Raw genomic sequence first — 24,454 nt, 5'->3', positions numbered from 1 at the left:
CGGCTCTGTGTGTATACAGTGTGTAAATTAACAAACTAAATGCAAGCTACAGTCTCCTTGTAAGCATCCCAAATGGCACCCTATTCCCTGGTGCACTACTTTTGACCACTAAAATAGAGAATAGGGTTCCATTTGGGAAACAAACACAGTGGAGGACGGTTGTCCCTGGGGTATAGTATAAGCAGGCCTCGTCTGTTCCTAACAATATGTAATTAGTGAGCTGTAAACAAAGTCACGCCCTATCACTGAGCTCCACTCTGACTGTGGGCAGAGGGCCAGGGGCCAGACAAACACAGTGGACTCACTGGACTATACACTACAGTGTTTCTCTTTCAACCAGTCCAGCGTGGCTTTCACTATGATGTATTCTATCTAGTACAATGCTGTATTACACAGGCTGTTTCCCAAATGGCACCCCTATTCCCTATGTAGTGCCTGTCCCATAGGGCTCTGGTCAAAAGTAGTGCACTACAGTACATATCTGTTGATAAACCTCTAGTGGTGTGGGGGCTGTGCTTTGGCAAAGTGGGGGTTATATCCTGCCTGGTTGGCCCTGTCTGGGGGTATTGTCAGACGGGGCCACAGTGTCCCCCGACCCACCCCTGTCTCAGCCTCCAGTATTTATTCTGCAATGGTCGATTCGGGTCAGTCTGTTATATCTGGTGTAATTCTTCTGTCTTATCTGGTGTCCTGTGTGAATTTAAGTATGCTCCCTCATATTCTCCCTCTCCCTCTCTCCCTCCCCTCCTGGAGGACCTGAGCCCTAGGATCATGCCTCAGGACTACCTGGCCTGATGACTCCTGGCTGTCCCCAGTCCACCTGGTCGTGCTGCTGCTCCAGTTTCAACTGTTCTGCCTGCGGCTATGGAACCCTGACCTGTTTACCGGACGTGCTACCTGTTGTTTTCGACTCTCTTTCTCTATCGCACCTGCTGTCTCAACCTCTAAATGCTTGGCTATGAAAAGCCAACTCACATTTACTCCTGAGGTACTGACCTGTTGCACCCTCTCCAACCACTGTGATTATTATTTGACCCTGCTGGTCATCTATGAACGTTAGACCATCTTGAAGAACAATCTGGCCTTAATGGCCATGTACTCTTATAATCTCCAGCCGGCACAGCCAGAAGAGTACTTACTGGCCACCACTCAGAGCCTGGTTCCTCTCTAGGTTTCTTCCCAAATTCCTGCCTTTCTAAGGAGTTTTTCCTAGCCACCATGCGTCTACATCTGCATTGCTTGCTGTTCGGGATTTTAGGCTGTGTTTCTGTATAGCACTTTGATTTAAATTTGATTGATAGGGAATAGGGTGCATGGTGTCTGGAAATCCACAACCTCCCCCTCCCAAGAAAGCAATAGGTTGGAGTTCAATTGTAAGGGATGTCATGGTTGATGGTGCAGAATTCTTCCCTGGTGGCATAGTGCGTGATGTAACTTGGGAGCTTTCGGTCATTCTAGACCAAAACCCGGCGCCGCACACTGCGGCAATGGCCTGAGTTGAGACGAGACTTTGAATACCTGAGAGACAGAATATTGGCTAGGGGCAAGCTGATTTTAATTTCTGGCTCTATCCCAACACACGGTTGTGGAATCGATCGCTTCTCCCGGCTACTTGCACTGGACTCTTGAATGAAATTAGGACTATGTTCTGAAAAAGCGTTTGATTTTATTGACAATTTCGATATGCTTTGGGAGCGACCACAGTTTATAGAAAGGGACGGCCTGCACACGAACAGGAGAGCAACTTAGATGCTGAGATATAACATTGAAAAAATAATCTAAAAAAAGTGATGGGTTATCAGTTCTTGCCCGAAATAGGTAACCCTCATTTGAGTCCTGTATTAATCCACATCCTCTTTGAGGCATAGACCAAATGGCACAGTTCTAAGCAATCTTATCTATACCGTTTCAAGCCAACCCCATGGCTACTGATCACAGCATGTTTGTGTTAAAGCCTCCGTCTGATCTGAAATCCAGTAGCTCTGGCCTTGGACTGATTCATGTAAATGGCAGAAGTTAGATTTTGAAAGTGGATCATATTGTAATTCTTTCTTCTCAAACTAACGCGGCCATTTTGATTATTACTGAGACTTTATTATTACTGAGACTCTGTGCCAGACTTTGATGTGTCTTTGAATGAATGGATATAATGTTTATAGATCTGACAGAGCTGGCAGAGGTGGGGGTGTCGCCATATTCATAAACAACTATTTGAATGTTGCAGTGTGTATTACCACATCTGTCTTAAACCAACTCGCCTCAACCTTTAGACACCCTTAAAAACCTACTCTCTCAGATGTTATTCTAACAAATGCCCCTCCAAAGTTTACAGCCAATGGGATATTTGCTCATGAGTTCAGTGACCGTAGTCCAATCGCCTCATAACCGATGTTAAATTATCTAAATCTCGCTCATGTATTATTACAGAGATATTATAGGAATTTTAATGAGCATTTGTTTTCCACCTGGGGCTGAGTGACTGGTGTGTGGCGTCAACTATCACTAGCTCGGATCAAGACCTTCATTGTTTTATTTCTAGCCACATATTGAACTTCCATCCTCTCAGGCCAGGGGCACAACCATGTATGAATTAATGGTTGGATTAGAATATCCGTTATAATCATTGGCCAGTACAGAGAATTAAGTAAAACCACAAGTCCAAATCCCTATCTCCATCCATGGCTAATTACAGAAAGGGTTCAATATGTGGCTAGATGTAGAAGGTTAATGTTAACTAGCTAACGTCGCCCATGAATGGAAGTGAAGCTAGCGAGCAAGCATTTTAGCCAGGTAGCCTAGGACAACAAAAAATAAAAGTGTGTACTGTATAACAGAGTGTTAGACTGTTTTGTCAACATGAAAGAGAGGACGATGGCGTTGGCGTTTCTCTACCTGTAGGGTGAGTCAACATGTTTTTCTACATGCATGAACGTTCACACACGCACACGCACACACACAAACACACACAGAAATCGGAACCATGGACAGCCACATCATGTTTAGCTTATTTTGATTGGATGAAATTGTTTTTGGTATCTTTTAGTTGTCACTGTATTAGACGAAGCATGGGTGATTAGATGATGTTGAAATGTTGAAGTTTAAATGGTGCTGGAGGTATTCCCTCCGCAAGGCAATCAAACAAATGAAATGTCAGAATAGGGACAAAGTGGAGTCGCAAATCAATGGCTCAGACACGAGACGTATGTGGCAGCCACGTCACAGACATCGACGTTTCACTTCCAGACAAACTAAACACCTTCTTTGCCAGCTTTGTGGATAACACAGTGCCACCGACACATCCCTAGCCGCGTCCTCAGAGCATGCGGAGACCAGCTGGCTGGTGTGTTTACGGACATATTTAATCTCTCCCTATCCCAGTCTGCTGTCCCCACATGGTTCAAGATGGCCATCATTGTTACTGTACCCAAGAATGCAAAGAATTAACTAAATTACTATGGCCCTGTAGCACTCACTTCTGTCATCATGAAGTGCTTTGAGAGACTAAGGATCATATCACCTCCACCTTACCTGTCACCCTAGACCCACTGCATTCAGTACTGTAGTACCCTCCAAGCTCATCACTAAGCTTGAGGTCCTGGGTCTCCACCCCACCATGTGCGATTGGGTCCTGGACTTCCTGACGGGCCACCCCCAGGTGATGAAGGTTGGAAACAACATCTCCACTTCGCTCATCCTCAACACTGGAGCCCCACAAGGGTGCGTGCTCGACCCCCTCTTGTACTCCCTGTTCGCCCATAATTGCGTGGTCATGCAATTGGCATGCTTACTGCAGGAATGTCAACCAGAACTGTTGCCAGAGAATTAGATAATTTGGCAGTACATCCAATTGGCCTCACAATCGCAGACCACACATGTATGGCGTTGTCTGGGTGAGCGATTTGCTGACGTCAACATTGTTGTGTGTGTGTTTAAAAAAAATGTACCCCGTTTTTCTCCCCAATTTCATGGTATCCAATTATTTAAAGTAGCTACTATCTTGTCTCATTGCTACAACTCCCGTACTGGCTCGGGAGAGACGAAGGTTGAAAGTCATGCGTCCTCCGATACACAACCCAACCAAGCCGCACTGCTTCTTAACACAGCACGCATCCAACTCGGAAGCCAGCCGCACCAATGTGTCGGAGGAAACACCGTGCACCTGGCAACCTTGGTTAGCGCGCACTGCGCCCGGCCCGCCACGGGAGTCTCTGGTGCACGATGAGACAAGGACACCCCTACCGGCCAACCCCTCCCTAACCCGGTCGACGCTAGGCCAATTGTGCGTCGCCCCACGGACCTCCCGGTCGTGGCCGGTTACGACAGAGCCTGGGCGCGAACCCAGTCTCTGATGGCACAGCTGGCCCTTAACCACTGTGCCACCGGTGAGGCCCTGATGTCACCATTTTCAACAGAGTGCCCCATGGTGACGGTGTTGTTATGGTATGGGCAGGCATAAGCTACAGACAATCAACACAATTACATTTTATCCATGGCAATTTGAATGTAGAGAGATACCGTGAGATCCTGAGCCCCATTTTTGTGCTATTCATCTGCCGCCATCACCTCATGATTCAGCATGATAATGCACGGTCCCATGTCGCAAGGATCTTTACACAATTCCTGGAAGCTTAAAATCTCCCAGTTCTTCCTTGGCCTGCATACTCACCAGACATGTCACCCATTGAGCATGTTTGGGATGCTCTGGATCAACGAGTGTGACAGCGTGTTCCAGTTCCCGCCAATATCCAGCAACTTCATACAGCCATTGAAGAGGAGTGGGTCAACATTCCACAGGCCACAATCAATGGCCTGATCAACTCTATGCGAAGGAGATGTGTCGTGCTGCATGAGGCAAATGGTGGTCACACCAGATGTTGACTGGTTTTCTGATCCACACCCCTACCAACCGATGCATATCTGTATTCCCAGTCATGTGAAATCCATAGATTAGGACCTAAATCATTTATTTCAATTGACTGATTTCCTTAGATGAACTGTAACTCAGTAAAATCTTTGAAATTGTTGCATGTTGCGTTTAATATTTTTGCTTAGTATAGTATGGCTTAGAACGCGTCTCAACCAATCACAAGGCTTGTTTTGACTAACCCGTTGTAGAACGTCACTTAAAAAGGTATCAGGGAAGACTACCCAGCCCATGCCTATGGAGGGGCACCTCCTACCAGATCAGCTGCTTCAATGAATGGTGAGATCCATCGCATTCACTTCTTCTGTGTTTAAGCTGCATCTCAAACGACACCCTATTCCCTAAGTAGCGCACTATATAGGGGATATATTTGGGATGCAGCCCTACAGTAATGTTTGCCTCGGTGAGGGAGCAGCGGGCTCGTTATCAGAGTGAGAAAGAGGTAGGGAGAGGAGGAGATGTGAGAGGGAGAGGAGAGGTATTCTCCCAAAGGGAGCCATATTGAGAAAGGAGGAAGGTGTGAGAGACGTTGAGTGACTTGACCGAGCAAGCTGATTCGCTCACTCACACATACCCTATTGAACACGAACACGCACACTCACACACACACCACACACACACACACACACACACACACACACACACACACACACACACACACACACACACACACACACACACACACACACACACACACACACACACACACACACACACACACACACACACACACACACACACACACACACACACACAATAACACACACACACACACAAGCACACAAGCACTAGCGTGTTATATTACACAGCATTGCTATTTTTATTCATGAAGTTTGTGAGGTAAGTGAGGCTTGAATCAACAGTGCTCCAGTGTCCCTGGTGGATTGGTTATGCATGGTTTGGCTTTTGGCTGATCAGAGGTCCGATCTTGATTTGGCTCAGAGACTTGGCTCAGTGCTGCTATTGGAATTATTAGTGTGATGAATAGGGTGGAATTTGGGACACACCCACAGCCTGTGCAGCTTTCTCTCTCTCTCTCTCTCTCTCTCTCTCTCTCTCTCTCTCACTCTCTCTCTCTCTCTCTCTCTGTGTTCTACAAAATGGCTAATGCAAGGTATGCTAACTGTACTTCTGGGCACTTTCCCAAGCAAAAAAATATTAAGAGGAAAAGTACAGACAACTGTTGACAAATCTCCTCTTTCATCACGGCGCTCGTTTGAAATACGGATTCCTTTTACGATCCAGGAGTCGGCACAGAGCCAAATGAACAGTGAGATGTAAACAGTGGGATTTTGCTGCAGTAAAATGCAGTATCAGGGCAATGCACTGTGCTTTCTAAAACGGGTTAAACAAGAAAAAAAAACTAAAAAGACATTGAGATTGACGCCAAGACCTACTCACCCTCGTACTGTTACTAAACTAGCGTGTCAGAAAGAATTGACACAGGCTGAATCCTTTATCTCCACAACTCCCACGACCCTGACAAGAGACTGAAGGGGTGGCGCCCCAAACAGATGCCTGAAGATACAGCCTTCCATTTACACCGTGTCCTAATCCCTACGGTGCACTACGTTCATATGTGTGTGTGTGTGTATGTGTGTGCCTGCGCATGGCGACAATTACCTGTTGGACGTCCTGTTGGAACACACAGAGCTGTAGCCTCTGGTGCAGGCGGACTTTGCGGTGCTGCCAGATGCTCTCCAGGCGTCTCTGGTGGTGCAGGACCTCGTGGACCACGTCCAGGATACAGTGGACCGCCTTGGAGTAGTTGGCTGTGGCCGTCAGAGACTCTGAGTTCCCCGGGCTCAGTGGTCTCTGGAGGACATCCAGTAGGGCCTTGCCGTCCTGACTGACCTGGTGACAGAGAGAGGGACATGACATTAGGAGAGTTGCATACCTGAGTCGGAAATCTTGGTTGGAGGCTTCACGGATTTCTTGCATATTCCATATTCCTTGAATCCAGGAATCCTCCAACTGGCATTTATGGAAAACCTGGGAAGTTAGGGAAAGTTACCGCCCTTTAGCGACTTTAAATCTGCATGAAATAACAAAGATTCGTCCGAAAGGATGCATATCGAAGCCGGTCATGTCAGTCAAATCTTTGTTTCATTATATGGAAAGAAAGAGCGAAGGAAAATAAGGATTTTTTTGAATGTCAGTTCCTTTGCTAATCATCTCTCTTCTGATCAAATCCAGTCCCGGAGTGTTCGAGCCGCCCATGTATGATACTAAATCAAGCCGTGCAGAGCTGTAATTTCAATCCCGATGCAAATGACTAAATGATATGCAATTTGGGTGCATGGGGATGGGTATTGTTTTTGTCATCTGTGGCACAATACGGAACCAAAAAGCCAACCCTTTCTTTTGTGTTGTTGGTCCAAACCAGAGACGTTTATAGCGACCTTTTTCAGAGAGACGACACGGAGATAAAACAAACAAGCACAAAAGTCAGTGTGGTGCAGAGGCATCTAGTGAACTGCGACACAAACCCATCATCATACGGGATCTTCTGCGGGGAGTCAATCTGACTTGGATGGACCAGTGGTCCACGTATTACAGGCCACGTGTCACACAAGGTGCAAGTCAGCCGGATTTAATGTGGTGGGAAAAGGTCCTATTTGATGCAAAACTGTAGGTACAATACACAAGCATAGTCGAAAGGTTAAAAGAAAAATGGTCCTGATCGAGTTACAGTATGTGTCTGGTCAGGTTTGATTGAAGGACTCGCATTTAATTTCAGGGTAATATTTCAAAGCAATGTACAGCGTACATCCATGTTTAGACTGCTTGGGATCATGATTAGATAACGTATGATGGTCTTTGAAAAAAACAAAACCTCATGCCATCCATGAAAAGGTATAAAAGGGTCATTAGCACTGTGGGAATTCTCCTTGAAAGCTATGTGGTGGGATCTTAAACTAACAAAGAATGAAACTGTAAACCAGATCTTCAGTAAGTGTAAAACTCGTAACGTAACGTACAGTTGAAGTGGGAAGTTTACATACACTTAGGTTGGAGTCATTAAAGTTGTTTTTCAACCACTCCACACAGTTCTTGTTAACAAACTATAGTCTTGGCAAGTCGGTTAGGATGTCTACTTTATGCATGACACAAGTCATTTTTCCAACAATTGTTAACAGACAGATTATTTCACTTATAATGCACTGTATCACAATGCCAGTGGGTCAGAAGTCTACAAACACGAAGTTGACTGTGCCTTTAAACAGCTTGGAAAATGACAGAAAATAATGTCATGGCTTTCGAAAGCTTCTGATAGGCTAATTGACATAATTTGTGTCAATTGGAGGTGTACCTGTGGATGTATTTCAAGGCCTACCTTCAAACTCAGTGCCTCTTCGCTTGACATCATGGGAAAATCAAAAGAAATCAGCCAAGACCTCATTCGTTTGGGAGCAATTTCCAAACGAATTAAGGTACCACATTCATCTGTACAAACAATAGTACGTAAGTATGAACACCATGGGACAAGGCAGCCGTCATACCGCTCAGGAAGGAGACAATTTCTGTCTCCTAGAGATAAACGTACTTTGGTGCGAAAAGTACAAATCAATCCCAGAACAACAGCAAAGGACCTTGTGAAGATACTGGAGGAAACAGGTACAAAAGTATCTATATCCACAGTAAAAAAGAGTCCTATAATATAACATAACATAACATAACCTGAAAGGCTGCTCAACAAGGAAGAAGACACTGCTCCAAAACCGCCATAAAAAAGCCAGACAACGGTTTGCAACTCCACATGGGGACAAAGATCGTACTCTGATGAAACAAAATTAGAACTCTTTGGCGATAAAGGTGGAGGAAAAAGGGGAGGCTTGCAAGCCGAAGAACACCATCCCAACTGTTCTTTGCTGCAGGAGGGACTGGTGCACTTCACAAAATAGATGGCAACATGAGGATGGAAAATTATGTTGATATATTGAAGCAACATCTCAAAACATCAGTCAGACAGGAAGTTAAAGCTTGGTTCACAAATGGGTCTTCCAAATGGACAATGACCCCAAGCATTCTTCCAAAGTTGTGGCAAAATGGCTTAAGGACAACAAAGTCAAGGTATTGGAGTGGCCATCACAAAGCCCTAACCTCAATCCCATAGAACATTTGTGGGCAGAACTGAAAAACCGTGTGCGAGCCAGGAGGCCTACAAACCTGACTCAGTTACACCAGCTCTGTCAAGAGGAATGGGCCAAAATGCACCCAACTTATTGTGGAAGGCTACCCGAAACGTTTGACCCAAGTTAAACAGTTTAAAGGCAATGCTACCAAATACTAATTCAGTTTATGTAAACTTCTGACCCACTGGGAATGTGATGAAATAAATAAAAGCTTAAATAAATCATTATATTATTCTGACATTTCAAATTCTTAAAATAAAGTGGTGATCCTAACTGACCTAAGACAGGGAATTAAATGTCAGGAATTGTGGAAAAACTGAGTTTAAATGTATTTGACTAAGGTGTATGTAAACTTCCGACTTCAACTGTATCATATTAAGTGGATGGACACCAAAAACATCCCAAATCATACAAATGGCCTTGAGACCAGGTTGCACTATAAACCAGTATTTAGTTAGTGCTGTAGCTGAGTCAGTGTTGTGAGGGTGTCTCACCTCAGTGTAGGCCTGGGTCACCTGTTCATAGAGGGTCTGGTGGTGGTGGATGGCCAGCTCCAGGTCCTGCATCTCTGAGGGAAGCCCCCCTTCACTGCATATCTTGCACCAGGCCTCCACCCCAGCCAGGAACTGCATGGACACAGGCCAGGAGACATATTCACACAACAGAACAGAGTCAAATACACCAATCAACAGAGCAATGTGAGTCATTTCGTGGACAGAGACGGGAAGAGAGAAGTCATGGAAGGAAGGCAGGCCAGGAGGGAGGCAGGGAGGAAGGACGGTATGGAGGCAGACAAGGCATCTTTACAAGAGGTAACCCTGGATCAGAGGTAACCCTGGATCATTGGCTAAGTGCTTTCTGACAGGCAGCAGTACACCCCCCCCCGTGCACACCTGAAGCCCCAAACACTCAGCATCTTAGTAGCTGCTGCCAAGGCAACACAGGTCTGTCTTAACTACCTCTACACCGCAACGGGCAGCAGCCGACATTCCAATCTCTCTCAGATGGCCTGTGGGCTGAAGTCTAACTTCAGGAACGGTGATATCTTGAGATTTCATGCAAATCTCCCTTTCACATTAATATATGCTTTACACAAAGGTCTGAGTTACGTGCTCAGACTTCAAGTTAGGATTCAGAAATTATTCAGACCCCTTGACTGTTACCACATTTTGTGGTGTTATCGCCTGAATTTAGAATGTATTAAATGTAGATTTGTCTGAGAATTGCCTACACACAATACCACATGATGTCAAAGTGGAATTATTTGTTTCGAAATGTTTTGAAATGTAAAAAAAGGAAAAGCTCTAATGTCTTGAGTCAAAAAGTATTCAACCTCTTTGTTATGGCAAGCCTAAATAAATTCAGGAGTAAACATCTGCTTAACAAGTCAAATAATAAGTTGCATGGACTCACTCTGTGCGCAATAATAGAGTTTAACATGTTTTTGAATGACTGCCTCATCTCTCTACAACACACATGCAATTATCTGTAAGGTCCCTCAGTTGAGCAGTGAATTTCCAACACAGATTCAATCACAAAGACCAGGGCGGTTTTTTAATGCCTCGCAAAGAAGGGCACCTATTGATAGAAGGGTAAAAAAAGCAGACAATGAATATCCCTTTGAGCATGGTGAAGTTATTAATTACACTTTGGATGGTGTATCAATACACCCAATCACTACAAATATACAGGCGTCCTTCCTAACTCAGTTGCTGGAGAGGAAGGAAACCGCTCAGGGATTTCACCATGAGGCCAATGGTGACTTTAAAAGAGTTACAGAGTTTAATGGCTGTGATAGGAGAAAACTGAGGATGGATCAACAACTGTGTTACTCCACAATACTAAACTAATTGACAGAGTGAAAAGAAGGAAGTCTGTACAAAATAAAAATATTTTGAAACATGCGACCTGTTTGCAACAAGGCACTGAAGTAATACTGTAAAAAAAAAAATGTTGGTCCTGAATACAAAGTGTTATGTTTGGAGAGAATCCCCTACAACACATTACTGAGTACCACTCTCCATATTTTCAAGCATAGTCGTGGCTGCATCATGTTATGGGTATGCTTGGAATCGTTAAGGACCGGGGAGTTTTTCTGGATAAAAAAAATATTGAATGGAGCTAAGCACAGGCAAAATGCGAGGAAAACCTGGTTCAGTCTGCATTACACCACACTGGGAGATTAATTCAGCTTTCAGCAGGACAATAACCTGAAACACAAGGACAAAACTACACTTGAGTCTCTTACCAAGTAGACAGTGAATGTACCCGAGTGGCCGAGTTACAGTTTAGACTTAAATCTGCTTGAAAATCTATGGCAAGACTCGAAAATGGTTGTCTACCAATAATCAACAACCAATTTGACAGAGCTTGAAGAATGTTGAAAATAATAACAGGCAAATATTGTACATGCCAGGTGGGTGAAGCTCTCTGAGCCTTAACCAGAAATACTCACAGCTGTAATCGCTGCCAAAGGTGATTCTGACATGTATTGACTCAGATATTTCTGTATTTCATTGTAAATGCATTTGCAGAAATGTTTAAAAACTTGTTTCACTTTGTCATTATGGTGTATTGTGTGAGGATGGGTAAGGGGGAAAAAAATCTACAGTGGGGCAAAAAGGTATTTAGTCAGCCACCAATTGTGCAAGTTCTCCCACTTAAAAAGATGAGAGAGGCCTGTAATTTTCATCATAGGTACACTTCAACTATGACAGACAAAATGAGGGAAAAAAAATCCAGATAATCACATTGTAGGATTTTTAATGAATTTATTTGCAAATTATGGTGGAAAATAAGTATTTGGTCACCTACAAACAAGCAACATTTCTGGCTCTCACAGACCTGTAACTTCTTCTTTAAGAGGCTCCTCTGTCCTCCACTCGTTACCTGTATTAATGGCACCTGTTTGAACTTGTTATCAGTATAAAAGACACCTATCCACAACTTCAAACAGTCACACTCCAAACTCCTCCACTATGGCCAAGACCAAAGAGCTGTCAAAGAACACCAGAAAAAAAATTGTAGACCTGCACCAGGCTGGGAAGACTGAATCTGCAATAGGTAAGCAGCTTGGTTTGAAGAAATCAACTGTGGGAGCAATTATCAGGAAATGGAAGACATACAAGACCACTGATAATCCCCCTCGATCTGGGGCTCCACGCAAGATCTCGCCCCATGGGGTCAAAATGATCACAAGAACGGTGAGCAAAAATCCCAGAACCACACGGAAAGTAACAAAGTAACAAAGCCTACCATCAGTAACACACTGCGCCGCCAGGGACTCAAATCCTGCAGTGCCAGACGTGTTCCCCTGCTTAAGCCAGTACATGTCCATGCCCATCTGAAGTTTGCTAGAGAGCATTTGGATGATCCAGAAGAAGATTGGGAGAATGTTGTATGGTCAGATGAAACCAAAATATAACTTTTTGGTAAAAACTCAACTTGTCGTGTTTGGAAGACAAAGAATGCTGATTTGCATCCAAAGAACACCATACCTACTGTGAAGCATGGGGGTGGAAACATCATGCTTTGGGGCTGTTTTTCTGCAAAGGGACCAGGACGACTGATCCGTGTAAAGGAAAGAATGAATGGGACCATGTATCATGAGATTTTGAGTGAAAACCTCCTTCTATCAGCAAGGGCATTGAAGATGAAACGTGGCTGGGTCTTTCAGCATGACAATGATCCCAAACACACTGCCCGGGCAACGAAGGAGTGGCTTCGTAAGAAGCATTTCAAGGTCCTGGAGTGGCCTAGCCAGTCTCCAGATCTCAACCCCATAGAACATCTTTGGAGGGAGTTGAAAGTCTGTGTTGCCCAGCAACAGACCCAAAACATCACTGCATGGAGGAATGGGCCAAAATACCAGCAACAGTGTGTGAAAACCTTGTGAAGACTTACAGAAAACGTTTGACCTCTGTCATTGCCAACAAAGGGTATATAACAAAGTATTGAGATAAACTTTGTTATTGACCAAATACATATTTTCCACCATAATTTGCAAATAAATTCATAAAAAATCCTACAATGTGATTTTCTGGATTTTTTTTCTCATTTTGTCTGTCATAGTTGAAGTGTACCTATGGTGAAAATTACAGGCCTCTCTCATATTTTTAAGTGGGAGAACTTGCACAATTGGTGGCTGACTAAATACTTTTTTGCCCCACCGTATTTCATTCAGGCTGAAACACAACATAATGTGCAATACTTTCTGAAGACACAGTAACCGAGTGGCACCAGCAAGGGGTTTCAGCCTACTGTCACCGTACCTGTTCCGACTTCTGGTGGAAGACGGCCGACATGGCCAGGATGGTGCTGCGTTCGTCCAGGGCGGCGGCGAAGCTCTTCCACTCCTGGTCCAGCTGGGCCGAGATCTGTTTGATCTGCTGCGAAGCGTAGTGGCCCGCCTCCGACAGCCGCGTCGCCACCGACATGATCCTGTTGATGTTCACATAGGCGTTCTGCACCGAGGGAGGGACACAAGTGAAGAAGATATGATATGGTATGAGAAAGGATTCCCGGGGTTATTTAATTCAATTTAAGATAAAAAACAGTATTTGATTTAATTCAGGATATATTGACTTTTATTCACGTAGAAATGACTGAATCAAAGTAGACAAAACTGTGTAGGGCTTGGTCTCCATGGCGTGTCTTGCTATACCTAGTGGTGCCGTATCACTTGATAGCCAAACACGCAATGATACACCTGAACATGACACAGACATGACACGTGAGCCAGCCCACCGGGAAATGATGGTGTAGAGCTTAGCGACAACAAGCGTGACAGAATTCTGCAGCTTTCAGTGAATCTCTCCCTCTCTGACACACACACACACACACACACACACACACACACACACACACACACACACACACACACACACACACACACACACACACACACACACACACACACACACACACACACACACACACACACACACACACACACACACACACACACACACAAGCTCTTTACTGCCATCTGGCTCTGTAGTTCCCATCCCAAAACCCATCCCCCTTCCTTCCCCACTATGGGAGTCTCATCATCTCTGGCCTCTTTAGGCCCATCCATTTATCAGCTTCGCATGATGCACCCACCGTGGGCTTTATTTACCGGTAACCTGATTAGAACTGCTAATGAAGCCATCAAAACGAACAGCTCCTAGTTTTAAAGCAGGGCTTAAATGAACTATGCTCAGACATAGTTGCTGCATGCTGAGCACGCTGAGCCAAGACTCAAGCTAAAACATAACAACAGTATGAGTCGGGAGTCTGTATGAGCAGAGAGCAGAGAGAGGGATAACGAGAAGGAGCGATAGAGAGAGAGTGAGGGGGAGTGGAGAGAGAGAGACAAGGGGGGAGAGAGAGAGAGTGGAGAAAGAGAGAGAAATAGAGAGAGCGAGGTTCTTCAGTGAGAGCCAAAAGGCCTCTGTGTGCGAGTGGTTTTTGGCCAGTGTGGTTCTGTTCTGTGCCTGTGTCTGTTCGCCCCCTCTGACGACTGCTGTGTGCAGCCCGGCCCAGCAGCAGGCTGATGGAGACACAGCAGGCTGTGAGAACTGGAGAGGAGGGAGCACACACAGCCACACACAGAGACACACACACACACACGCTGCTGTGAAGGGCCTCCAATGTGTGTCTGTGTGTGTCTGCACATTGGTGCCAAACACAAATAACTCAACAGGCCTGCTCCCGAATACACACAGAGCTGGGGATTTGGGGACAGATGATTCTCTTCAATGATTACTGGAGGAGATGGCAGAGGATCTCACCATACCGCCCAGCGTTATTATGCCATTTAAATGTGCATGTGTGCATATGCCGTGTGAGACTCTTGGTTTGTGTTTCGGTACATAAATAGCTTGATTTCTCATCCAAAGAGTATCAGACATGTCTCCAGGGCAAAACTGCAGTAGAGGTCATTGCCTACTGTAAGGTGTGTCCCAAATGGTACCCTATTCCCTTATTTAGGCCCATAGGGCTCAAATCAAATCAACCAAATCAAATCAAATCGAGCGTTACTCGCCACACGCTTCGTAAACAACCGGTGTGGACTAACAGTGAAATGCTTACTTACGGGACTTTCCCACAATGCAGAGAGGAAGAAGATGGAGACATAATCGAAAAGTAAAACACACTATAACGATAACTATAGACACGGGGTACCGGTAGAGTCGATGTGCAGGGTTACGAGGTAACTGAGGTAGATATGTACATATGTAACTAGCAGTAAAGGGAGCGATCAGTAGTGCACTATATAGGGAATAGGGTTCTATAGGGCTCTGGTCTAAAGTAGTGCACTATATAGGGAATAGGGTGCCGTTTGGGACTTAACCCTAACAGTTATTAGACTGGCAGTGTTACTGGTGAGGCTAACCAGAGGAAATAAAATCAACACTGAGGAAGTACCCTGCTGTTACAGCAGAGCGATAATAATCAGAGTATGTGTGTTGATATTTAAAACTCAATTCTGCTCTCCACCGCCAGTGGCCTGTACTATATCAATGATAGCTGTCAAATGGGGGAGTACGTTTTTTTTTTTTTTTTTTACAACCCTCTTCTAAATACTAATCCAGTAATTGAAAGGCCTTTTGACCCCATCCTAGAACACGTCTTTCAATAATTAAACTCGTACTCATACAAAGTGAAATCACTGAGGCATGACTCAAGGACCATTGACATCATCCATATTATTAGATCCCCCGTTCCCATGCACCACAGACAGTCCTCACACACCATATCGTCCTTCCATATTATGTAGTTCACACACACCACAGTCACACACCATAGACAGTCCTCACATACCACATAGTACCCACAAACCAGATCAATCCCAAGCACTATATAGTTCTCACACACCACTGACAGTCCTCACACACCACTGACAGTTCTCACACACCACTGACAGTTCTCACACACCCCAGACAGTCCTCACATACCACATAGTACCCACAAACCAGATCAATCCCAAGCACCATATAGTTCTCACACACCACAGACGGTCCTCACACATCACAGACGGTCCTCACACACTACAAACAGTCTTCACACACCGGTAGACAGTCCTCACACACCACTGACAGTTCTCACACACCACTGACGGTTCTCACACACCACAGATGGTCCTCACACACCACAGACGGTCCTCACACACCACAAACGGTCCTCACACACCACAGACGATCCTCACACATCACAGACGGTCCTCACACACCACAAACGGTCTTCACACACCGGTAGACAGTCATCACACACCACTGACAGTTCTCACACACCACTGACAGTTCTCACACACCACAGACGGTCCTCACACACCACAGACGGTCCTCACACACCACAAACGGTCCTCACACACCACAGACGGTCCTCACACACCACAGACGGTCCTCACACACCACAGACGGTCCTCACACACCACAAACGGTCCTCACACACCACTGACAGTCCTCACACACCACTGACAGTTCTCACACACCACTGACAGTTCTCACACACCACTGACAGTTCTCACACACCACAGACGGTCCTCACATACCACAGACGGTCCTCACATACCACAGACGGTCCTCACACACCACAAACGGTCCTCACACACCACAGACGGTCCTCACACACCACAGACGGTCCTCACACACCACATACGGTCCTCACACACCACAGACGGTCCTCACACACCACAGACGGTCCTCACACACCACAGGCGGTCCTCACACACCACAAACAGTCCTCACACACCGCAAACAGTCCTCACACACCACAAACAGTCCTCACACACCACTGACAGTTCTCACACACCCCTGACAGTCCTCACACACCACTGACAGTTCGCACATACCACCTACAGTCCTCATTCACCACTGACGGTACTCACATATGACTGACAGTCCTCACACATCACTGACAGTCCTCACACACCACTGACATTTCGCACATACTGTACCACCGACAGTCCTCATTCACCACTGACAGTACTCACATATCACTGACAGTCCTCACACACACCTGACAGTCCTCACACACCACTGACAGTTCGCACATACCACCGACAGTCCTCGTTCACCACTGACTGTACTCACATATCACTGACAGTCCTCACACATCACTGACAGTCCTCACACATCACTGACAGTCCTCACACATCACTGACAGTCCTCACGTATCACTGACAATCCTCACGTATCACCGACATTCCTCACATATCACCGACAGTCCTCACATATCACTGACAGTCCTCACATACCGCTGACAGTCCTCACATACCGCTGACAGTCCTCACATACCGCTGACAGTCCTCACATATCACTGACAGTCCTCACATATCACTGACAGTCCTCACATATCACTGACAGTCCTCACATACCACTGACAGTCCTCACATACCACTGACAGTCCTCACATACCGCTGACAGTCCTCACATACCGCCGACAGTCCTCACATATCACTGACAGTCCTCACATACCATAGAATTCATGGCAAAGTGATTGTGCTGCGTCTGGAGGTCCAGGGCGTGCTGGTAGCTGACGCCGATCTCTGTGTGGCTCTGCAGGAACACTTCCTTATTGTGACTGATCCAGTCAAACATCTACGATGGGAACACAGAACAAATACGTGAGATTGGTTACGTTATTGGTTGGGTCCTGTGTGGCCCAGCATGGAGCTTGCAACACCAGCATTGTGGTTTCGATTCCCGCTGGGGCCCACCCATACAACAATGAAAGCACACATATAAATGACATGTACTTGGCATATTATAAGATATAATCTTAGACATTCCCATTGATAGTTAGCACAGCAGATACATTATTTGGATTTTTGATTTTTTGTGGACTGGACAAAGAGGAAAGATATAGAAAATAGCAGAGGGCTGTACTTGAACCCGTGCTTCAGCAGTATATATGTGTGCCAGAGGCAGCGGACTAGACCACTAGACCACCCTAAGCCAAGGAAGAGAAACATTATATTCATTACATGATACTATAGTCCTCTCCTTGGCATTAATAATACACTAGTGATCAGATTTCATCAAACGCAGTCATCTCTCTTTCAAATCCTGGACAGCACGCTTGACTATACAATAAAATGTCAAATGATGGTGGCGTGACAAGCGTGATTATTGGGTGACACAGGAACAACTCTCTAGGCCAGCAGCTTCACATCTCCGCTCTGTAGAGCCTGCGACGTTAGAACAAACCTATTTAATCAGGTTTGATCGAGCCGTTAATTAAACATTGACGCTGGTGTGACCTCTCGCCGCTTGCCTTCCGATGGAAGTCCTTACAGAGGGGGAATTAGTCGCCTGGCGTGTTTGTACTGATATCACAGATTAGTTTCTCTGTTGCAGAAGCTGTTTGATAACTAACGCTACATTCATGATTATCGCATTCAAACAACGATGAAATTGCGGTTAAATGTATTCTATTTATTCAATGAGAAGTATTTTTACTTACAAATAGAACGGGAAAAGCTGAAAAATGCCTAGGAAATAGTGCTCCGCCATGTGTTTTGGTTTGACGCATATTCCTGACCGTCAAAGTAGGGTTTGATGAAATCTATTTTAGTGTCGAAAGACTTGAAAGACCGTATGATTGACCACTTACTTGTAAATTCTCCTACTTGTCATGCTTATTAAATGACATCTTGTAAATTCTCCTACTTGTCATGCTTATTAAATGACATCTTGTAAATTCTCCTACTTGTCATGCTTATTAAATGACATCTTGTAAATTCTCCTACTTGTCATGCTTATTAAATGACATCTTGTAAATTCTCCTACTTGTCATGCTTATTAAATGACATCTTGTAAATTCTCCTACTTGTCATGCTTATTAAATGACATCTTGTAAATTCTCCTACTTGTCATGCTTACTAAATGACATCTTGTAAATTTTCCTACTTGTCATGCTTATTAAATGACATCTTGTAAATTATCCTACTTGTCATGCTTATTAAATGACATCTTGTAAATTCTCCTACTTGTCATGCTTATTAAATGACATCTTGTAAATTTTCCTACTTGTCATGCTTATTAAATGACATCTTGTAAATTCTCCTACTTGTCATGCTTACTAAATGACATCTTGTAAATTCTCCTACTTGTCATGCTTATTAAATGACATCTTGTAAATTCTCCTACTTGTCATGCTTATTAAATGACATCTTGTAAATTATCCTACTTGTCATGCTTACTAAATGACATCTTGTAAATTCTCCTACTTGTCATGCTTATTAAATGACATCTTGTAAATTATCCTACTTGTCATGCTTACTAAATGACATCTTGTAAATTTTCCTACTTGTCATGCTTATTAAATGACATCTTGTAAATTCTCCTACTTGTCATGCTTATTAAATGACATCTTGTAAATTCTCCTACTTGTCATGCTTATTAAATGACATCTTGTAAATTCTCCTACTTGTCATGCTTACTAAATGACATCTTGTAAATTTTCCTACTTGTCATGCTTATTAAATGACATCTTGTAAATTCTCCTACTTGTCATGCTTATTAAATGACATCTTGTAAATTCTCCTACTTGTCATGCTTATTAAATGACATCTTGTAAATTCTCCTACTTGTCATGCTTATTAAATGACATCTTGTAAATTCTCCTACTTGTCATGCTTATTAAATGACATCTTGTAAATTCTTCTACTTGTCATGCTTATTAAATGACATCTTGTAAATTCTCCTACTTGTCATGCTTATTAAATGACATCTTGTAAATTCTCCTACTTGTCATGCTTATTAAATTACATCTTGTAAATGATCCTACTTGTCATGCTTATTAAATGACATCTTGTAAATTCTCCTACTTGTCATGCTTATTAAATGACATCTTGTAAATTCTCCTACTTGTCATGCTTATTAAATGACATCTTGTAAATTCTCCTACTTGTCATGCTTATTAAATGACATCTTGTAAATTCTCCTACTTGTCATGCTTATTAAATGACATCTTGTAAATTCTCCTACTTGTCATGCTTACTAAATGACATCTTGTAAATTCTCCTACTTGTCATGCTTATTAAATGACATCTTGACGGCTTAATCTAATATCTTACAAATCAAATGAAGAGAAGCTGGCTAAAGAATTAATTAGCTCAATGACTGTTAGCTGTCTTTGTTGGGGGGGGGGGCAAATTCGGACTCAGAGCAGTTAGTTGATAATGCTGATAAATGACTGCCTATCATATTCACTTTGAGATGATGAATAGTGGAGAGCTAGTCGGGAAAAGAGAGCGATGATGAGCATTTATCATTTAGTCTACAAACCATTTTCCTTAAATGACCAACTCCATTAAGCAAAAAATGTACTCTGGAAAAACGCCACATTCCTTGAAAGAAACCAATTGACAGTACGACAGATACTATGATTCTCTACAGGGCATAACCTACAACTCTCCTCACTAAAATCCATTTGAGCCATTTTGTGAGAAAAAAACAAAATGAATGTTTTGGATCGTCATGACAGCAGGGGAAGACGACGACGTGGAGCCGAGGCGGGCCAGTAATTGTTCATTTTTGTCTGCGTTTAAAATGGCTATTGCCTACATAGAGTGCTACAAAAGTAGTGCACAAAAGAGTTAAAGGGCGCCATTCGGGACGCAGGCAACAGAGATCACATGAGGTCATTACGGAGGAGGAGGAACAATAAACACCTGCGTCCACCCTCCCTCCCTCCCTCCCCTTCCCTTCCCTTCCCTTCCCTTCCCTTCCCTTCCCTTCCCTCCCTCCCTTCCCTCAGTGAAATGAGGCCTTCTGTCTGATACTGTTCCCTTTGGTCCTAATCCCCACAGATATGAACTGTCTCTACAGGGGTTACACGCGGACACGTTCGGTTCGGCCAAGCATTGTACAACAACAAAAAAAGAATAGCCTTCTTATGTTCGAGCTTCAAAAGGAGTCGCGGAAAACAAATGTGTTTCGCCTTTTGAATCTCCTCTCCGAATACTAACGTAGAGGATGTGCAACCCCGAACGCTACTACGATTGTCCAAGTGCTTGGTCGGACCAGAATCAAAATAGTCCAATGTGTGAATCTGAGTTTACAAAATGACCAGTACCTGAATTGTTGAATCTGTCATGATTCTGATTGGACTGTGTTGTTATAACACGTTGTTAGTAAATCGCCATCCAATTGGAGAGGACACAGGGAGGGACATACACTGTACGTGTGCCATGCCTTAATTGTCATTGTCCCCAGGGAAATTAATCATTATCTGGGCCGGTCCTAATCATAGGCCCTATGGGGCTCCACGATCATTAGGGAAGGGACTGACTGCACTTATCCAAATGAAGGCATCTTCGTCATTGTAGGGTTTATTGGGGGGAGTGTTTGCTTGAGGGATTGGAGAGAATATTGCACGGTTATATGGGAATAATATAATTTTTCTTCCTCTCTGTAAACACTAGCTGTGTGGCAGTTCTACTATAGTTTATTTGTCTGGTTGCCTTGACGAAGCAGGAAATGACCTGGCAATGTAGAATATTGTTCAGAATCATATGATATCGTCTTCGTCATCGAAATACTATCACCTTTTCTTCGAGACCCGCCTGTGTCTCTGACCTTGCCAGAGTTGTATAGGTCTTAACGTGAGGTTGTCGTTGCGTCATTCCTAATGAGTTTCGGGGTATTTGGGGTATATGAGGTTTTCCTTTAAAAGCCCGGACGCTTTTCAGAGGACCAAAAAGAATCACATGTAATTATTACATGTACCTTTGGGTTATTGACATTGTCAAGGGAGATGAGTGCGTAGATGAGAATAAAAAATTTTGTCATCTCTAAAAACCCACTTAGAAAAAATTTCATGACTTGGAAAAGTGGGCAAAAAATACATGTTTATTCCCCCAAATACCATCTCAGGGAATGATGTACTGAGCCGCTCTGTTTTCATAATATATTATAAAAGCACATATCCTTGTAAAAGCATATTATATCCCATTTAATATGTGTTTCCAATAAATACAAACAAATGGCAGAGTTTTCTATGTATTTAGGCCCTCCATATAAACCGAGAAATGCGATGTGTAAAATGGCACCCTATTCCCTACATAGTGCACTACTTTCGTACACTATATAGGGGACCGGGTGCCATTTGGGGCGCTACCAAGGCCTCACATCACATCGAGCCCAAAGTTTGTTATTGGTTCCCGTACTGAGGACATTCACGATGCGCCTCTAGGATAAATATTTGAGGACAAGACTCTAGGATATTTATATGCCAAAACCTCTCAATTGGTTTGCAACCTTTTTAATATAAATTCCATGTCAACGCTTGTCTGCCTTACTATACACACGGCACATGTGTGGCAATAAGTTTGGTCTTACTAAAACGCCCTGCAAAACGCCCTATCAACAGAGTGTCTTTAATGTGATGCAGGTTTATTCTTTTTATTCTGTTAGGACACACAGGGTGTTGTGAAATCTGTGAATGTATTCTAATGTTTTTAAAATGGTATAACTGCCTTAATTTCACTGGACCCCAGGAAAAGTAGCTGCTGCCTTGGCATATTAAATACAAAATACACACATACACAGATCAACTCAGCTTAACAGTTGTTATTGTGATGGTTGTTTCTGGCCCCTCTTGGGGCTTTGGTTACTCACCTTCTCTGCGTCCTGCTCAAAGAGGCGGAGCTGGAAACACTGGTCCAGTTTGAGCTTGCGGACGTGCCACATCTGGTGCAGGTGCTGTCTGGTCGAGTGCAGCTTGTCCAGCAGGCTGGCAATCTTAGGCACCACGCTCTGGAAGTCGGCGCTGCCCGAGATGCAGTTCCTCCCAGAAAAACCGTCACTAGACCGGATACACTGAAGCAGCCTCTGGCCCTCCCTGTCCAGCTCCTCCACGGGAGCCTTCATCACCTTCTTCTTGAGCTGCGTGTGCTCGTCGATGAGCCGCCGGGAGCCCTCCACGTCCACCGGGAACTCCTTCTTGGCCAGCAGCTCCTGGAGGTCCTCCAGGCGGGAGAGGAGGTGCACGGCCGAGCCCATGAACTCCTCCAGGGCCACGCGCAGATCCATCCACTCCTCGTGGTTGTACTCCAGAGAGCCCTCAAAGTCGTCCGTCAGCTGGGACGGGTCCACCAACTTAGTCAGGCCCTCCACTGACACCATGCTAGTCTGTCAACAGCACACAATGGAGAGGCTCTCGTTATGTTACCCCCAAACCGGGTCCAAGCTTCATTGGACGCGTCCAAAATAGTACTCTATTCCTTATATGGCAAACAAGGCCCAGGCTCTATGTAGGGAATAGGGTGACATTTGGAACAAAGCCATTCTGTTTCTTATTAGCACTACATGTTCACTGTGGAGGGAAGGAATGAGAGAGGGGAGGACCACGGGGTGTAAACATAACCTCACACTACCTAGCATACTACTCATGGCCGACCTCTGTTACAGCCCAACAGGCAGAGAAGATGGGGAAATCGCGGGGAGGAAATAATCATTTCTCACCGGTCCCTCTGAAAATACAGCTCTGTGCTTCCTGTCCGGCTTTAGAGACATGTTCAAATTAGTGACTGTTGTTGAGTATCGCTGATAGTCCTGTGATTGGTTAGACTTTAAAATAATGTGCTATTCAACTCTGGCTGAAATGCGACATCAAAACGACTCGTTTATCGTAAGAATTGAAACTGGCATTCAGGGCAGTAGGTAGACATTCCAACCAAAACAAGGTTCTGTTTGTGCCCATGCTGAGCGAGGCTTACCTCAAATGTGAACTTGGCACTGCCAAAGTTGGTCTTCTGCTTCTGCCAGAAGTTGTCGGGTTTGATAATCAGCGCCACGCAGATCTCGGCGGGGAAGGCTTCCTGCAGGGTCTTCAGCAGAGGCTTGATCAGGTCCCACTTGGAGCCGCGCATATCAATGATGACCGTGAAGCCTCGCTTGCACACATCCTCACTGGGAGATAGAGAAGATGAAAGGACCATTCGAGAGAGAGGAGAGAGGGATAGTGAGAGAGAAATGGAGAGAGGAGGGGCGAGAAAGAGAGAAGGGGGGGTGAGTGAAAAAGAGAGAGGAAGAGAGAGAGAGAGGGAGAGAGGGAGAGAGGGAGAGAGAGAGAGAGATAACCAACCGCTAGTACCCAGCATTCCCTGTACATCACATCCACTCCCATAGAGTCTGCTCGAGCTAGGGCGGTCGACGTCACGCCATCCAACACCACCATCCAACACTCCCTACTTAATATCCCTCTGCCAATTTAGACTCCCCTGGACTGTCAGCCAGGCACGGTGCTAAAGCCATTACACCACTGGAACTGTGTAACTGCTGTGACTAAATGACAAGCGCTATTCAATTGGAGTTGTTTCCAGCTGACGCACTGCTTCTACCTTCGGTGTGGTACGATCCCTCCCGCGATTTTACTTTCTGACAAGCCTGTCATCGACATT

General features: G+C 44.6%; 1 protein-coding gene across 5 annotated transcripts in view; it reads right to left on the bottom strand.

Annotated features, from left to right (window-relative positions):
* LOC118366683 (kalirin-like) overlaps positions 1–24,454 on the bottom strand; it is a 259,805-nt gene that overhangs the window by 120,962 nt on the left and 114,389 nt on the right. For 4 of the 5 annotated variants that reach the window (XM_052493888.1, XM_052493891.1, XM_052493892.1 and 1 more), the window contains exons 4-9: positions 23,771–23,963; positions 22,671–23,183; positions 17,523–17,645; positions 13,332–13,523; positions 9,555–9,686; positions 6,548–6,778 (exon numbers count right to left, since the gene is read on the bottom strand). In XM_052493888.1, the coding sequence (XP_052349848.1) occupies positions 6,548–6,778; positions 9,555–9,686; positions 13,332–13,523; positions 17,523–17,645; positions 22,671–23,183; positions 23,771–23,963 (1,384 nt within the window). The remainder of the gene's footprint in view (positions 1–6,547; positions 6,779–9,554; positions 9,687–13,331; positions 13,524–17,522; positions 17,646–22,670; positions 23,184–23,770; positions 23,964–24,454) is intronic. The other variant, XM_052493890.1, reaches the window with a different exon arrangement.

The sequence above is a fragment of the Oncorhynchus keta genome, chromosome 34 (genome assembly GCF_023373465.1).
Source record: "Oncorhynchus keta strain PuntledgeMale-10-30-2019 chromosome 34, Oket_V2, whole genome shotgun sequence".
Taxonomy (NCBI): domain Eukaryota; kingdom Metazoa; phylum Chordata; class Actinopteri; order Salmoniformes; family Salmonidae; genus Oncorhynchus; species Oncorhynchus keta.
The sequence above is the reverse complement of the archived record's forward strand: the minus strand, read 5'-3'. Positions and strand labels throughout refer to the sequence as shown.